Source organism: Colias eurytheme, chromosome 12 (genome assembly GCF_061535395.1).
Source record: "Colias eurytheme isolate Ceu_HAF_F1 chromosome 12, ilColEury1 Martin Lab GWU primary, whole genome shotgun sequence".
NCBI lineage: Eukaryota > Metazoa > Arthropoda > Insecta > Lepidoptera > Pieridae > Colias > Colias eurytheme.
This window is the reverse complement of record NC_142991.1, coordinates 1789383-1807661: the sequence shown is the minus strand read 5'-3', so window position 1 is coordinate 1807661 and position 18279 is coordinate 1789383. Positions and strand designations below refer to the sequence as shown.

Sequence of the window (18279 nt, the reverse complement as noted above, 5' to 3'; positions counted from 1 at the left end):
TAATTCTCATTTAATTTATAATGTTAGTATGGATTCTGCAGGCTTAGGTAATGTGTATTATAACACAATACAAGCATTATAAGTAAGTAAGTAAGACTTAAATATCGTGTCAATTTTTTCAAAAAAAAAGATAATGGTAAAATGTTATTGCCTGTATTCAACGTGTTAATTTTACATATGTAATAACATATGTAAAATTAACACATTTAATCCAACGAATTAATGTACATGGGGACTACCATGACGTCTTAAAGCAGTTCTAATTCCAGTGTAGGAAAAAGACAGAGATAGGTCGACTAGTGTCATCACCTAGCGGTATAGGTACCTAATTAAAATTTAAAGGATGGATTTCAATACATTTTTCGTTATTGTGAAAAAACATAATATGTAAGAATAAATTACTTCACCTTCCCACTTTAGAATTAGTACCGCTTTAAAACGAAACAGAAACATTTGCTTGAAATAAAACACAAAATATCACAGAGCGTATATTCTAACATAATCGACATTCATCTGTGTTTGGTACCACGACTGGTACCAGGTGTCCTTCGACGTCCAGAAGTTATACATGGCTTTGCTGGCCCGATTCTTCCAAGGCTTTTCTGGTGCGTCTGCAAAATCGTGAACGCCTCCCACGCGAAGGCCGAGACTCACGTAAAACTGGAAGAGAAACGAGTAATTTTATTTCCTTCGAGGAACTGGTATATTGTGGTACGTTATAAATACGGACGTTTATTTTTATTATCCAAACTTAATGTGAAATGTCCACATTAGATATTTTTTTCCTTGTGCGTTCAAACAAACGAACAAACTCTTCAGCTTTATAATTGTAATAACGGTAGTATAGAATAAGTAACAAATTAATTATTATGGTTGAGGGTAAATCTGTTTCTTCGTAATAAATCAGTCTGTCGTTGAAGCCCGCCTTTCATTTACGTATCATTGGCGACGAGGCAGGATTTTTTTTTCTTTGTGTTTAAACTGTTTGTTCTTCGCGAAATCCAAGATGCCTATCGGTAAAATAGAACCTTTCAATTTGAGTTCGAAGCAGTGGCCTGCGTATATACGACGAGTAAATCAGTACATTAAATTGAACGAAATAGGTGACGATTTAAAGGTGTCCATGTTGATAACGGTCGTGGGCGAAGAAACATACGCGTTGATGTGCGATCTATGTGCTCCGAGTTTTCCTGAAAATAAAACTTATGAACAATTAATACAAATCGTGACGGAACATTTGGAACCTCAGCGCTCCGAAATCGCCGAGAGACACGTGTTTCGATTGCGGCGTCAGCGTGCCGGCGAATCGCTCACTGAGTACCTACAAGCGTTAAAGCATCTCGCGGCTACTTGCAATTTTGGTAAATGCAGTTCGTGTTCAACTCTGGAGGAGAACCTGCGCGATCAATTCGTGTCGGGACTATCGAACGATGCGATGCGCTCCAGAATATTCGCCGAGAAGAAAATCCAGTACAGGGAGGCCGTGGAACTCGCGCTAGCTTTAGAGGCTGCGGAGAAGCACGCAGAAGTGAGCGGCTCCACCGGGGCGGGGACGACGGATTCAACGGCAGCGGCGAGCAGCGAGGCGGGCGAGGGCCTGCACTACGCGCGCGGCGGCGGCGGCTCGGCCGGGCAGCGCGCGCGGCCGCTGCGGGCTGCCGGCGCGCGGGGCGCGGGCCGCACGCTCGAGGCGCGGCCGGCCGCCGGCGCGGAGGCGCTCCCACACCGCGGGCGCAACTGTTGGCGCTGCGGCAAGGCGCATGCGGCAGAAAAGTGTCGGTTTAAGCATTACAACTGTGATGAGTGCGGCCAGCGGGGCCATATTAAAGTGATGTGCAAACGAGTGTCAGGTCGGCAAAATTTCGTAAGTGACGAGTCGGACGACGGTTTGTACAACATCGACATTACGACACGAGGTAACCAACCATTCTTTGTTGACTTGTTAATTGACAATAAACTTATTCAATGTGAAGTGGACACGGGCAGTCGTATTTCGGCAATAAGCGAGGATATGTATAGTCGTTTGTTTTCGCATAAATTAATAAAAACTGATAATTTAATTTTACGTTGTTATTCGGGTTCACGAATTCAGTCTCTGGGTTTCATCGAGGTGGATGTACGTCTGGGCAGAGTGTATAAAAAAGAATTACGATTATATGTTATTAAACAGGGCGCACGGCCTTTATTAGGAAGAGAGTGGATGCGCGCGTTAAACATTACAGAAATCCGCCTCAATGAAATCAGTGAGGATGAATTCGTGAACCAGTTATGTAAAGAATTCCCAGAAGTATTTTGTGATAAGTTAGGCACTTGTAAACAAACAATTCGATTACGACTCGCGGATAGCGAACCGGTTTACGTGCGAGCGAGACCGGTGCCGCTAGCGCTGCGCGAGAGGGTTGAGAAGGAGCTAGCTCGTCTCGAGGCTGACGGCTCGATCTATCGCGTTGAATATTCAGACTACGGGACCCCGATCGTACCCGTTGTAAAAAAGAATGGGGAAATTCGAATCTGTGGTGATTACAAAATTACAATTAATCCAAAATTAAAGAGGGATTTTTATCCGTTACCGCGTATTGAAGAATTGTTTGCTAACTTAAGGGGAGGTGAGAAATTTACAAAGATTGATTTAACACACGCTTATGAACAGTGTATTCTTTCGGATGATTCACAACCGTACACCGCTATCACTACGCATATGGGCACGTTTGCATACCGGCGCACCCCGTACGGTTTATCTTGTATACCCGAAAAATTTCAAAAATTAATGGAAGAAACCCTCCGGGGAGTGACGGGATGTGTCGTATTTTTAGATGATATCTGTATAACGGGTTCTAATAATTCGGAACATATGAAAAATTTGAAATTAGTGCTCGAACGGTTACGAGAAATGGGGCTCACTGTTAAATTAAGTAAATGTAAATTTTTGCAAGATTATGTGAAATATTTAGGGTTTATTATAAATAAGGAGGGATTACGGCCGGATCCAGAAAAGTTGGAAGCTATTTCCAGTGCACCCACACCTAATAATGTTTCGCAACTTAAGAGTTTCCTAGGCATGCTTAACTATTACGGCCGATTTATTCCTAATTTAAGTACTATATTACAACCTTTACATAATTTATTAAAGAAGGACGTGAACTGGAAATGGGATTCAAACTGTAAGGAAGCGTTTAATGAGGCAAAGCGATCACTCTTAAATGAACGGTGTTTGGCCCATTATGAGGAAGGACGCGAGTTAGTATTAGCGGTGGATAGTAGCGCGTACGGGCTGGGCGCTGTGCTGGCGCATCGCTACGCGGACGGCAGCGAGCGGCCGGTGAGCTGTGTGTCGCGCACGCTTAACTCGGCTGAACGTAATTACAGCCAACTTGACAAAGAAGCGCTCGCTATTTTGTTCGGTGTAACGAAACACCACCAGTATTTATTCGGTAGACGATTCACATTACGCACAGATCACCAACCACTAACATATATTCTTGGCAGTAAGGGCGGTATTCCGCAGACGGCAGCGAGCCGTTTGCAGCGATGGGCAGCGCGTCTGGCTGCATACGATTTTAAGATTGAATTTGTTAGGTCAGCGGACAACGGGCCGGCTGATGCGTTATCGAGGTTACCGTTAACACGAGAGGGTCGCATTACAGATTCAGTAGATTATTTAAATTTAGTTGCGGACGCATTACCTGTTTGTTACAGCGATGTCGCCGCGGAAACGGAACGTGACAACTTATTGTGTAAAATTAAGCGGTATATTCTTTTTGGCTGGCCGCTTAGTCCGAGTTGCGATGAGGAGAAACCCTATTTTGCTAGAAAACAGGATTTTGTAGTTGAACAGGGGTGCGTTATATATAAATATAGAATAGTCATTCCGTACGTTTTACAAAACAAAATTTTAGAGGAGATTCATGAGGGGCACCTTGGTATGAATAAAATGAAAACCTTATCACGAAATTATGTATACTGGGCGAGTTTAGATAAGGATATTGAAGAAACATGTAGGTCGTGTTCGGCGTGCCGCTCGGTGCTGGACGCGCCGGCGCGCGCACCCGTGGCAGCGCGTTCACGCAGATTTTGCAGATTGTGGGGGTGTACGCTATTTAATTTTAGTGGACGCACATTCTAAGTGGATTGAAGCTTATTCAATGCGGTATACGAATGCAGATTTCACTATAAAAGTTTTGAGAGGCATATTCGCAAGGTTCGGTCTACCATCGCAACTTGTAACTGATAACGGTCCACCCTTTTCTTCGTATGAGTTTAAGACTTATTGTAAAAATAATTGTATTAGGCACACGACTTCGGCCCCTTATCGGCCACAAGGGAACGGGGCGGCGGAAAACGCCGTCAAAATAATTAAAAAAACAATTAAAAGAGCGTTATTTGAAGGCGAGGACGTGAGCACAGCACTAAATAAATTTCTTTTTAAATATCGCAATTGTGAGCACGCCACGACGGGTATATCACCAGCATTAGCACTACAAGGACGACGCCTACGCAGTCGCCTGGACGCATTGCGACCCGACGTGGCGGCTGCGGTTCGCGATAAACAGGAAAAGCAAATCGCGCGCAGTTCGGTGACGCTACGGGAGTTTAGCGTGGGGGATGCTGTGCTCGCGAGGGATTATAGGTCTAAGGAAGATAAGTGGGTAGAGGGCACTGTTTCTAAAAAGACAGGACCGGTTTCATATAAGGTCGAGTTAGGTAACGGCATCGAGTGGCGAAGGCACGTCGATCAAATAGTATCCGCGAAAAATAGGTTCTCGTTAACACGCACAAATGCCACCGGTACAGACGACGCGGGTGACCTTGAGGCCGGTAAAAAACTCGAGGGGGAGGCGTGGGAAGACGCAGCCAGTGGTGACGAAACAAATCACCAGTCAGAGACTGCAGGGCTGTCTCCACCGGCCCGCGTAGAGGCGGCACCAAAAGCGTCGCAGGTTAGCCCTGAGACATCACAAATGTCCGCTCGTGCACTGCGTGCTATTAATCGAGCAAAAAAATTATTGTAACGAATTATATGTAATTTAGGTTCTAGTAGTATTTATATAATATTAATTATTAAGTATATGTAATTTGGGTTATGGTATTTATATGTATAATTGTGCAATTAAGGCGTTTCCTTATGTTTATTATGTTCCAAGCTGTCTTTTAAGTTTGTATGTTAATTACTGTTGTATCTTTTAAGTTTGTGTGTTAATTACTTGTCCTGTATTATGTTATTGTGATCTTGTTGCGGAGGAGTGTAATAACGGTAGTATAGAATAAGTAACAAATTAATTATTATGGTTGAGGGTAAATCTGTTTCTTCGTAATAAATCAGTCTGTCGTTGAAGCCCGCCTTTCATTTACGTATCAATAATATTAGTCTATACTATATTCACCATGAATTGTATCACTCAATTTAATATAAATAAAATTATACAGTGCAAATTATACTGATGAATTGCACCCGATAAAAGCGTACCATTGAAATAATGTATTAATATGGTTCTAGAAAATGTTGTTAAAGACGTGTTTATCGGATCTCGACGTGACTTATTTGTTACCAATGTGATAATAATACATGTTCTTTGCCTCGGTAACCACGTAAGCAATTATTTCTGCGCCGAATCAAAACAAATCCTAACGGCTGATTTTTTAATTCTGTATTAAGATAAGGTTCGAATTCGATTCGAATCCTGCCTCATGATCGAATATATTTCTATTATTTAAAACTAGCGGTCCGCCCCGGCTTCGCCCGTGGTACATATTTCGCCCGTGGTACATATTTCGCAATAAAAGGTAGCCTATGTTCTTTCTCAGGGTCTAAAGATTATCTGTGCCAAATTTCATCAAAATCGGACCAGTAGTTTATGCGTGAAAACCATACATACATACATACATACAAACCTTTCCTCTTTATAATATTAGTATAGATTATAATAAGCCTTTTATGCTATAAAACTAACAATTTATATACATACCATCTGATCAAGTGGAGCCATAACAGACCCCTTTAACCACGCAGCCGCATGGGGCACTGCATTTGCTTTGGCACTTGCAAAGAAACCTTCACCAGCGTCTATTGTACCGTATTGTTCACCATCTACTGATAGCTCGATGCCATCTGTGGAGAAAATGTTTAAATTGATTTTTGTTTCTGTTTCTAGTAAAATTTTGTTTTTATTTTCTACGGTTTCTTAAAATACATGACGTAATATGTGTATAGATTTTGTTATTTTTCATATGTACTTATCAATAAGATTGTGTGCAATGGATTGTTTTTTCCATTATGAACATCATTTAACTCTATGTCTTATAATATTATATTTAATTAACCAATAATATGTGTTGTCATTTGTCATTCATAATTATAGACAAAAAAAACATTGAAGGCATAGAAACTTAAAAATTTCGACAAACTGTACTTTTATCAAAAAAATCAGATCTTTCTTACCTGGTTTCCAAACTAAAGTATAAATATGATAATCCTTATTCCAGTTTTCGATACCAATCTTTTCTCTCATTAAATAGGACCGGTACGGTTCAGAATCTGAGAGGATTGGTCCTCCGTATAATTTCTTAGCAAATATCGGATTTCCTTTCGCAAAAGCAACTCTCATAAGGCCAGATTCATATCTAGGAATGCCGTAAACTTTGTCACGGGGCTCGAGATTCAATTCTGAAAAATGAATTATTTCGGATATTTACCAAAAGAATGAAATCACTTCGCTTTCTTGGAAATAGGCTATTGTAGATTATTTAAGTGTTTGTGATAATTATTTCATACAATAGATACTATTAAATACTCTGAGCAGCTTTTTAATCAATAAATAGCTTGAAATTTTTTAAGACAAACATTAAACATTAGCTTAATGAAAATTTTATGATTCAATTTTTACAATATTTTACAGGGATCGTTCATTTTTGCATGATAAGAGATGGTTAAGAAATAAAAATACCTGGTATCAACCAATTGCCACTGGGCAATTTGGCACGTATTTCAATTTTGCCAAATTTGAAACTGAACTTGTTTTTAGTAGTCATTTTGCCAGTTATTATGGGTGGTAGGATTTGCGCCCCGGAAGCCTGTCGACTACATTCTGTAGTCCCAATTATACCCGTGCACCTATAAAATAATAAATATAAAATAACCACATCAGGATTAAATACAAAAAATAAGTTGGAAAAAATGTTCTAGAAATTCCTAGACTGTATGTATTCGTTTAAAACTGATAGCCAGTTTCAAAACATTACCCAAATTTTCTGGTTACGAAAAAATATGTAGAATGGTTTGAAATATGTAGAATGAAAATACGTAGATAATTTTAAATATTTGTCATCGATGATCGAATTCAATGTGTAAAGCAGATATTATTGTTCCCAAAAAGCAAGATTATAAGAATGTTTACTCATTTAATAAGTAATCAAAGCATGGTATTCTAATAGATAATGTTTCCTTACGTGCTTGATAAATCCAAGGACTGCATGAGGAATCCTTCCTGGTATTTATCTTCAGTAAGAATGGGAGAAATTGCCAAAGCACCATCTTCAATTTTCAAACTGTCTGGCATGTACAAGTTGAATGGATAGTCCTGAAATAAAACATTTTAATTCATTGACTAATTATAAAAACTTATGGCAGTTGAAAGACGATATTAATTAAAATGTTGTCAAATTCGTCACTGATAATAAATATTAGATAAGATTTAGTCATGGAGACTTCAGACTAATAAAAAACTGAAATACTTATAATTCATAAGAATAAACGTTTTATATGTAGAAGCTTTCAAAGTATTTTTTTACATCCTGCAAAATCTACGATTATGTTTACAGTCAGAGGTTTAGAACATTCTATGTTAAGTACTTAATTAAAATATTGTTGTATCGTCAAATTCTTTACAGATGAGAAATATTTATTAAGTAATGGAGATCAATAAAAAAACTGAAAGCTCTACAATCCTCAAGAAGACTTAAAAATAATAAGGATCTTATGAACAGGCTTTTACATCATTCAAAATCTACAATTATATTTACTATAGACACTCAAGTATCAAGTTTAAAACAGTCTATTTTAAGTACTCACGGGTCCCTCCGGAAATTTGACTTCCACCTCCCAATTAGCAAGATCCTTAAGACTGGGCTTATCGAACTCTTCGTTGAACAGCAGTTGGCCAGTACAGATGTTGGTACGACCGTGGACAATGCTGGCCGAACGTTTGCAAGATGGCGGCTGGGTGGGAGGTGGTTGCGTTGGTCTGGATGCTGGTATAACTGTTGGGCCAGGCGTTGGTGATGGCAGTGGTACTGTGTTCGGATCTACTGGTGTGCCGTCTTCTGTGACGTATTCTGTAAAGATGGTATAAAAATGAATGTGGTGTCGAATTCGTTTTAATTATTCGTTTTGTTTTATTTGTTAAAAATGGTACAATTTTTTAATCATGTATATTATATACTTGCTTCCTTTTAACTATACGAATCTGAGTCGGATTTTATATAAGCTTTCCCTTACAAAAAGGGGTAGCTTCTTTAATTTAATTGCAACACCTGTAAAGATTTTCGTAAATACTTCAATAGATCAAAGTATGAAAATTGTAATCTAAACAAAATACCAACGGTTAACATATTATTATACAAATTTATTTTCTTTCGATCCACACGCTTATTGACGTGTTTTCACATGAAAACTTACCTGTAACAGTCCATTCTCCATTATCCTGCCTGTAACCCAGACCATCCTTGATAACATAAGTCCAGAAGTAGATCTTATCACCAATATTTAGCTTTGCGCTTCTATCTCTGAATATCCATTTTCCATTTTTGGGTTTTAATATGTCTCTTGACCACTGTCCAGCTTCTAGCCCTTCCATTTCTTCATTGAGCTTACCGTGAAATGCGAATAGGGAAAATCCATCGTCTGAAAGCAATTAATCTGGTTAAATCTTTTTATGAGACACATTTATATCATCTATATTAGGTAATAATAAGAGGACTTTTTGCTAGGAGAAATAAAAGAAAATGTAATTACTTCTACTAATCAATCACAAGACTTAAATATAGCATGATTATTTTTCAGCAAATTGATATATTGAATTTAACTTAATGTAATGTTGTATTTTCCTGTTATTGAAGGTGCAGTAGACCATATTGTATTCAATTGTAAGCTATGTAAAATAATATAGACTGTATCCTTTGTTGGAAAATCATAAATATAAATAAATAAATAAATGATTGGTTCGAACTTCGAAGAGTGCGTGTATACCTAACCATTTTACGTTACCTTATTTTAAAGGCAAAAAATTAAACAATAAGAACTGATGAATTTCACTTCAGTGCTTCTGTTAGATAACAGCGACGAAGCTTTTGTTCTAAAAATCCAGGATTTAAAATAGTCTTGGATTTTAAGTATCTGTCTTAAAAAGGGTTTAGATTATTTTACAAGGATTCATTCATGAACATTACTTAAATAAATTTCACTATTCAACTCTTCTGATATAAATATGAAGCAGATTATAAAATATAAATAAAAGTGACCTATCAACCTATTTTTTGCATCAAAGAAATAAAACATCGGTGTTCCACGTCGATAATTTTTCATTGAACAGCTTGTTAATAAACTTGAGAGAGAGTTGTAAGATTTCTAGTAAAAGTTCATCAGCAAAGTCTTTTTTTGTATTTTTAGTGTTGGATTATTGTTCATTCTAAAAGAATTATTTATAATTCTAACGATACTAATGTAATATATGTAATATATAATATAATTATGTCTATGTTGCCTGGAAGAGATCACTCTTAAGTGATAAGGCCGCCTTCTGTGCTGGACTAGTTTTAAGTTTTAATTTTAAGAATTTATTTGTATGCCAGCACAATAAAGTGTTAATAAATAAATAAATAAATAATATTTTTATGACTTGGTAGAATTAACAAAAACTGAAAAGTCTATTTTAAGTACTCACGAGAGAAAGAAATGATTAAATCGTGTACAAAACCCGTCTAGACTTTAATTCCTAAATGTACTCGCAAAAATAAAATAACCAACTTCACATTTATACGAACAAAAGTGAACTTTTAAAGCAACTCATTTTTGGCCCGCCGTTGAGTGGTCCCGAAATTTTCTCGACATTTTTCAGCATTCGTTCGCCTGTTTCATAAACTACTGACTTCGCAATCAACAAACATTGAACAAAATTGCATTCCAAAACTTTGATTAGATCTCACGTAGGTGAAACGTGTTTAAAACTCGTTATTTTTTGTCCATCATTCGAACCAGTTATTTAAAGATATATTTGCTTTTTAGGGTTCCGTACCCAAAGGGTAAAACGGGACCCTATTTTACTAAGGCTCCGCTGTCTGTCCGTATGTCTGTCGTCTCCAGGCTGTATCTCATAAACCGTGATAGCTAGAAAGCTGAAATTTTCGTATTTCCGTTGCTTCTATAACAAATAAAAAAATATTAAGGGTTATCCCATAAATTATTTTCTATTATGGATGATAGTACGGAACCCTTCGCGCGCGAGTCCGACTCACATAATATATAGTTTGTCTACTATTGCTTGTCGTAATTTGGGATCAATATCCTCTTTATCAATAATAATAAGATCCATCATTTTTATGGGCGTGTCGACTCATGATTTAATACGATACTTCAAGTTATACTATTATATCTGACTGATTTAGACGTCAATGACCCAAATGACTACCAAAAAAACATTACCTGTGGGCTTTCTTCTTAATCTATACTAATATTATAAATGCGAAAGTAACTCTGTCTGTCTGTCTGTTACTCAATCACGCCTAAACTACTGAACCAATTTGCATGAAATTTGGTATGGAGATATTTTGATACCCGAGAAAGGACATAGGCTACCTTTTATTGCGAAATATGTACCACGGGCGAAGCCGGGGCGGACCACTAGTATTTCCATACATTGATAGTATGTTCATCTGAATATAAAGCGTGATCGTGGTTGACTCTACATTTAGCATGAAGTAAAAATTCTAACGAAATGTTTTAGTTTCAATCATACCAAAAAGCCTTAAAAAATTATAATTCGCTACAACATGAACATCCTTTTGACGCAATAAGTATTTCTTATACTAATTTCATACTTTACAATGAATCATAAAGGATAGTATAAATCGCAAACAACTGAAGAGATTTGTAATACCTATTTTCTATTTATGTAAATAAGTTGTTTTCCAAAGATTTGTTGTATTAAATAGCACGAAAAGTGACGTCAAATAATTATACAATAGCACAATTGAAAACCAATTAGCACAAACACACACAATACACAGTAAGTACCTTAATAATCCGAGTATATGCTTTCAACTTTTATCTCGTATTTACCACTATTACTGATTAATTTGACTTTACAACATTTTTCGCGGTTCTACGGTTGAAAGATGGCAGGCCTATTATTTTCTTAATAAACTTAGAATAGATTTGAAAAATTAATTCGTTAGATAGTCCATTCATCGAGGAAGGCTGTAGGCTATATATCATCAAGCTAAGACCAATAAGAGTGCTGGGGAAACCCGCGGGAAAGCTAGTAGGAATATAAAGTTAGAAATGTCGACACTTTTTCGAATCTATACCGTCTTTTAATCTTTCTCATTACTATTTGTTGCACTTATTTGATAGCAACTCCGCAACATATAGGTACATATTTGTAATTAGCTGTGCCGCGCGGTTTTACCTGCATTTCTCCGCTCCTGCTGGTCTTAGTTTGTGATATATATAGCTATAGCCTTCCTCGATAAATGGGTTATCTAACACTGAAGAATTTTTCAAATCCAACTAGTATTGCCTGAGATTAGCGCGTTCAAACAAACAAACTCTTCAGCTTTATAATATTACTAGCGGTCCGCCCCGGCTTCGCCCGTGGTACATATTTACGTTTTCTCTGCGTAAAAACCATCCTCGTACTTCAAGGAATATAATAAAAAAAGAATTATCGAAATCGGTTCAGCCGTTCTCAAGTTATGCGCTTATCAACACATTTTGGGATTCATTTTTATATTATAGACTAGCGGTCCGCCCCGGCTTCGCCCGTGGTACCTACATATTTACGTTTTCTCTACATAAAAACCATCCTCGTACTTCAAGGAATATAATAAAAAAAGAATTATCGAAATCGGTTCAGCCGTTCTCGAGTTATGCGCTTACCAACACATTTTGCGATTCATTTTTATATTATAGAAGATTAGCAATTAGTATAGATTAGTAATTGTTAAACAAATGTCTATCATGATTATGAGGCTCGTCCGGGTAATTAGGTATAATTGCATTTAGATGTCATATTAAAGACATACTTTTAGTCTAATAATAGTATCAATCATTTATCGGATTTGATTCAACAGATCTTAATGTATATTTTGACCTAACCTTTTGGATTTTATCGATTCTAAAGTAATAATTCGATTTTCCTCATATTTGTTATCCAGAGCTTTAACCTGTTTATAAGGCAATGAATATTGGTGTCATTAATTATATTATAACAGAGGTCCATCCTGACATTTTTTCTCAAAAAAGAAGAAAACATAGGTTCTCAAAAAAGAAGAAAACATAGGTATGTTTTCTTAGTAGGTACCTTCTTGGTAGGTACCAATATGTTCAAAATGTTTTTAGTTTTATCATGTTTTAAGGTACCTAATGTCCTCCAGGTTGGGTTCGGTAAGTTAGAATTTATTTCTGGATTTGATACTTTTGCAGCGGAATTATATTCTTATTATAGTCCATTGAAATGTTTAAAAGGTTGCTCTTTTCAGTGGACTTAAATTTATTACATTTCTCAAGTTATTACCTACCTTTTGTATTTTTGTATGTTTCGAATAAATTTAGTATCTACTAGAGCGACTTCAATAATTCTTTCGTCATTAAGAAAGCATTATCAATCAAAATAGGCTAGGTATATTTTTTATTTTTGCTATACCGGATCAAATCGGGCGAAGCCGGGTCAATTAGCTAGTATATTATACGAGACCATTAAATACGAATAAGCATTACAGTCTAGTCGAGAAAGTTAATGTTGAAATTGTAAAAATATTAAACTAACCATGAAAAGTGAATTAAAACTTCACCAGGTAGTTTTGAAGGAGCAAAATTTAAATTTAAACGGGGTGCTTGTCTTTTACAGGGAGCTTCGTAACTTTTTCAATTAACTTTTTGGCAAGTTGACAATTTTTGTCTCATTGAAATTTTTCACTTTTATGAACAATTGCTTTGTTAAACTTTTAATTAATTAAAAAGTTTGATAATTTGGTTATTAAATTAGGTCTGTTTGCATGGCATACATTTTTGTAAGACTCGTAAATAGGGAAGTTTTCATAAAAATATTATTTTAAGCTGCCGATTCGCTCGTTCACATAGAAAACCTATAGAAAATAAGCTTTTCTTTAAGTAAAAATACCTACTTCATTGAAAAAATAAACAGCCAAATGGTTTCGATAGTATTTGCGTAATTGACCAAATTTTGCGATTAATTGCGATTTAAAACATTTTAGGAGTATGCGAACGGACAATCTTGTTGAGAGTATCAAAGTTTGCACAATACAAATATCAAAAGCTTATAAACATTATTTGCTAAGAACATAAAGAATTTTTGCTACTACAATGTCATAACTACTTAGCGTCTATTTTATACAATAATTTCTTAGAAAGACGGCATGTGCGAATTTACAATAGGTATTTACTTTTAATACGTGTTATGGAATTTTATAACACACCTGTATTAAGTACCTACTTCTAACATGTTGGATATCATAGATTTCATCATGGCAGATTATTAGAAATCGATCTCAATAAAATTTACCAAGATTTACTTAGAATAATTATGTTTATCGAATTCGACTCCGAATACGAATTGCTTATACCTATCTAAATGCATATGGAATTCAGGGAATAAATACTGATGTAAGAATGCGGGGGAATCATTTAGTCCTTATTTTATCGAAATAGGTATCGGAACTTAAAACTATTTTTATAAATCATAAATCTCTATTAAAATCATTCAAAAACGAATATCTACCTAAATATGAAGCAAATATTAATTAAAATTCAAGGGATTTCTTTTACAAAGCATGGATAGTGTCGTTTCTTGCAATATTTTTATAAATTGTAGGTAAGTAGGTAGGTACCTAAAATTAAATAAAGTTGACAATTCACAGGGAATTTCATAAATAGAAAAATAATTGAAAAGTTATTATTAAGTATTAAAAAAACTTTATCCCACTAATACATTGTAACCAGAAGTGAATTTATAATCGATTACTTTATATCCGAGTAAATCAACAAAAACAAAAAATGCAAAAAAATCCTTCAAAAAACAAACAATAAAATCCTTGTAATGTTAGCGTAGAAGTGTAATAAATAAAAAGACATACCTGGTACCGTGACTCTGAGTCCTCTAGGATAAATAGCTTCTAATGTAGCAGGAGGAACTGTATATTGAGCTGCTTGGACATAGTATAGAAATGTTGAAACTAATAATAACGTAATTCTCCCCATTGTGACGTCCGTTCACTCTGACGCCTGTTGACGGACTGAGGAAAACATCTTGGTATTATGCGCCTGAGCATCTTGTGGATAATGGAATGAATGGACCTGGTAAAATAATAGTTTGAATCTATTAATTCTATTCAATAGTTTGTAGTGTAGTAAACTTACATTTATGATCCCTATAATTTGCGTAAATATACCATGATATATATTTTAGTTGTATTAGAAAAAATAAATTTTAAGTACCAAGTAATTTTTAATCATGAATATAATACTAATAGAAACTAATAATTAATGAAATTAAATAGTTAAATTCAGCACTTGTCAGAAAAAAATGGAAAATGAAAGCAAAATGTTCGCAATTCCTAGTCAGAACAAAAATGAGTATTCTATTATGTTGCGAATGTCGTGTCAATAGATTTTTTGTTCTCAACTTTGCGCTAATGACCTCTGGTTTTACTGGTTTATGTCATCGGTCTAATGTTTGTTTTCGTACCTTTTCATTCATAATAATACATTACAAAGTTTGAATGTAGTTAAATTAAAAAATGTTATTTAATTATGTAAGTAACCTTAGAAGAATTTTCAGTGTGATACGAGGTTTTAAAAATAGAAGAAAGCAAAAAGACAGAAGATTCTTAGCGTTGGTATAAAAAAGGATCGGCTATTTTTAATAAAAATATAAGTACCTGATTGAATTTAACGATCCTCAGGAAGGAATAAATATTATTTAAACATACTAATGAGTTACCATATTTTATGTTAATTAGATAAATATCACATTGTAGGATTTAATAAATTACCTAATATTTTACTAGGATATTATTATATTACCTGATATTATAATTTTATACGCTTTCAATTTGTTTATAACGCCATCTATCGAGTTAAGCACGAACTTGAGAAATTGTAGAGTACCTAGTGTAAGGAAATGTCTAAATCTTGTCCAAATTTTTGCAAGACGCACGCATGGAACCTATACCACAGAAACCCTAACTATTATAATTATATCTGCGGTTTATGTATTTGTACATTTGGCAAAAAAAGGGAGAAAAAGGAACATAATATAGGTAATTTTCAGCGTATTTTATGAGTTTATCCATAATCAATAAAAAAAATACTTATAAGTTTTTCCTTTTAAAAAAGCCATGAAGGACAAAACGAACATTACAAACAAAAATTAAAGCTCTTCTTTTTACTGTAGTTGAGTAGAAATTAAATCACTGGAATCATTATTTACGAGTACAAAACACAGTAGCTTCCCGCAGTTTATGTCTGTCTCTAGATATTATGTATCTTTTAAACTTCGAAATAGATTTTGCGTTAGGAAGTGAAACTTCATTAGGCGCGTTGAGAGTAAAATTTCAAGGTCGCGTCATGGCAATTCAAAAGTAGGGCGACGATTTTGGAATCGTTGAATCTTGTCAAAGAAGTTTCACTTCTGACACGTGTGATCGGCACACACGCTGTTTTTTAATAGGTAGAGCAGTTTCCAGTGGCAGGATTTTATTGTATTTTTAGACAAAGCGGCAAAGCTACGGGCGAAAGTTAGTTAACAATAAACGATTTATATTTATATTAATTGAAACATTAACATAGAAATTAATGTTAATACTAGGAATCATTTTTGGCAGTGCACATGAGTTATTTGGCAGGTGAACATCTTCATGTAATATCTATTAATAGACAAATTACCTGAAGTAGTTGTAAAATTTATTATTAATATATGTATATACAGGGTTACTTGTAAAACACCGGCAACCTCGTAGGACAAGATCATCATAAGTAACAACATTTGTTCTACGACTTTTGATAATTTGTTAGATTTTATTTTCATACAAAAATAAATATTCATTTAATTTTCCGTTTGAATATTATAAACTCTACGCCTTCCAAAAATTACGTTAACAAAAAGCGAACGAGAGGGGGAAGGGGGCATCCGATAATGAATAGAACATAGACCTACAAATGTTAGGAGAGTACAATAAAAGTTTAAAAAATCATTTAAAAATAATTTATTGCGTTATGCCAAAAGTCGTAGAAGAAATGTTGTTACTTATGATGTTAGCTATCTTGTCCTGCGAGGTTGCTGGTGTTTTACAAGTAACCCTGTATACATATTTATTATGTACCATTCCATTGAAAACGAAACCTTAAAAAAATTCATATTGTAACACTGTGTAGGTTGAAATAAAAAAATAAATAAGGCCACGCTGGATGTTGGCGCCAAACTTATTTCTTAATTTAGAAGACGCGACTATATCCCGAGTTGAAAATAAAAGATCTTATCTGTAGATAATATTTTTACTTTTGATAATTATTAACTACTAGTTTTAAAATAATAAAACGTGACACAAAAGTAATTTGTTGATCATCTCCTTTTTTCAGTAGATGACGCATACATGTGCATTGTGCAACTTTTAAAGATATATCGTACCGCGCGGTTTCACCCGCAGACGAACCCGCGTGCAAAATCAAGTACGTAATATTTCTATAGTGCACGTGTTATCCTGATGTACATAACCCATATCCCTGTAAAGTTTTATCCAAATCCGTCGAGTCGTTTTTATGTGAAAAAGTTACAATCATCCATACATACATTCTTACAAACTTTCGCGTTTATAATATGTATTAGTATGATAATTTTAATATAGTTTTCCATTATTGAGAAAGATGGTTCTTTTTTTTGTTAACTTTAAAGTATTTTAGTACGAGAGCAATATAGCGATAGAGCTCCAGCTCTACATTGTATATACATTCAAACTTTTGTCAATACGAAGTAGCAAATTTATACGATTATCGTAAAAGTTTTTTACAATATTTTCATTCATAATAATCAGTCGTCTGGAATAAAATGAAGCTTTTACATTATACATGAAAATTGAATCTATTCCTGTCTCTAGAAAATCTATTTCTCATGTTCATATTATCATAAACAATTTTTGAATTTACAGATGTTTTAATTTTGATGGTAGTCTCGGTCTTAAGAAATAATAATAATAATAATAGTTAAAAAAAACTAAAAATCACGCTTTTTATAGAAAACCGAACTAAAAAATAGAAAATTTTTATCAAATTAGTGTATTGTCATCGGTCCTCAATAAATCTACAAAGTTTGAACGAAATCCGGCCGTTTAAAGTGGGTCAAAATCGCGCCCAAAAAGTCGGTTACAAACATACAAACATACAGGTGAAGCTAATATAAAGCGTGTAAAAAAATAGGATAATTTACCAAAAAAATTAATAAATCGAAAACTTGGGTGTTTGTGTGTAAAGCTTTCTTGAATAGAGCTTTTAAAGTCGCTTTACCGCGGATTAATTTTATTATATTCAAAACCAATCCTCAGTCGAAAATTTATGGAAGTAATTAATAACATCTAGTTCGTAGTCACCATAAATAACATTTACGAAAATTTATGACACTAACCATTTCCTGAAATAATTTATACTTTTGAAAAGCTTCGTATCGTATATATTTTTTCAATCTAAATTGTATATGATTAATTACATACATTTCACAGTTCATAATAAAGAAACGGATGACTTATAATAATATTATGTTTTTCTAGATTCCATTAGCATACACGATTCTTTTTTAAGTATCTACATAGGTAGTATCTACATAGTATGATCGAATTTTCAGTACGAAACACGAGCGTATAAATAACACAAAAATGATATAAGGCAAAAACTATCTCCCCCATATGATAGACAACATGCACGTCACGTCATATTCCGTTTTATCTACCTACGTTGTAAAAACAAAAGCTCATTCAGAACAAACGTTGACACGAATTAGT

At 34.7% G+C, this 18279-nt stretch overlaps 1 protein-coding gene across 1 annotated transcript; it reads right to left on the bottom strand.

Moving 5' to 3' along the window:
• Positions 1-475: 475 nt before the first annotated feature.
• LOC149903809 (beta-1,3-glucan-binding protein-like) lies at positions 476-14528 on the bottom strand. The gene is made up of 8 exons (XM_090107691.1): positions 14365-14528; positions 8672-8896; positions 8066-8328; positions 7444-7574; positions 6942-7108; positions 6437-6661; positions 5964-6106; positions 476-660 (listed from the first exon to the last, which is right to left on the bottom strand). The coding sequence occupies exons 1-8, from the start codon at positions 14486-14488 to the stop codon at positions 478-480; spliced, it is 1461 nt and encodes a 486-aa protein (XP_089963817.1). The 5' UTR covers positions 14489-14528; the 3' UTR covers positions 476-477.
• Positions 14529-18279: the final 3751 nt, after the last annotated feature.

What these genes read in the sequence shown, in the direction of transcription:
- LOC149903809 (XM_090107691.1), bottom strand. Translation starts at nt 14,488, where the DNA reads ATGGGGAGAATTACGTTATTATTAGTTTCAACATTTCTATACTATGTC. An exon ending in ACTCAGAGTCACGGTACCAG is followed by an intron (nt 8,897 to 14,364) that starts GTATGTCTTTTT and finishes AATTGCTTTCAG; the next exon opens with ACGATGGATTTTCCCTATTC. An exon ending in TACTTTAGTTTGGAAACCAG is followed by an intron (nt 6,107 to 6,436) that starts GTAAGAAAGATC and finishes TTTTCTCCACAG; the next exon opens with ATGGCATCGAGCTATCAGTA.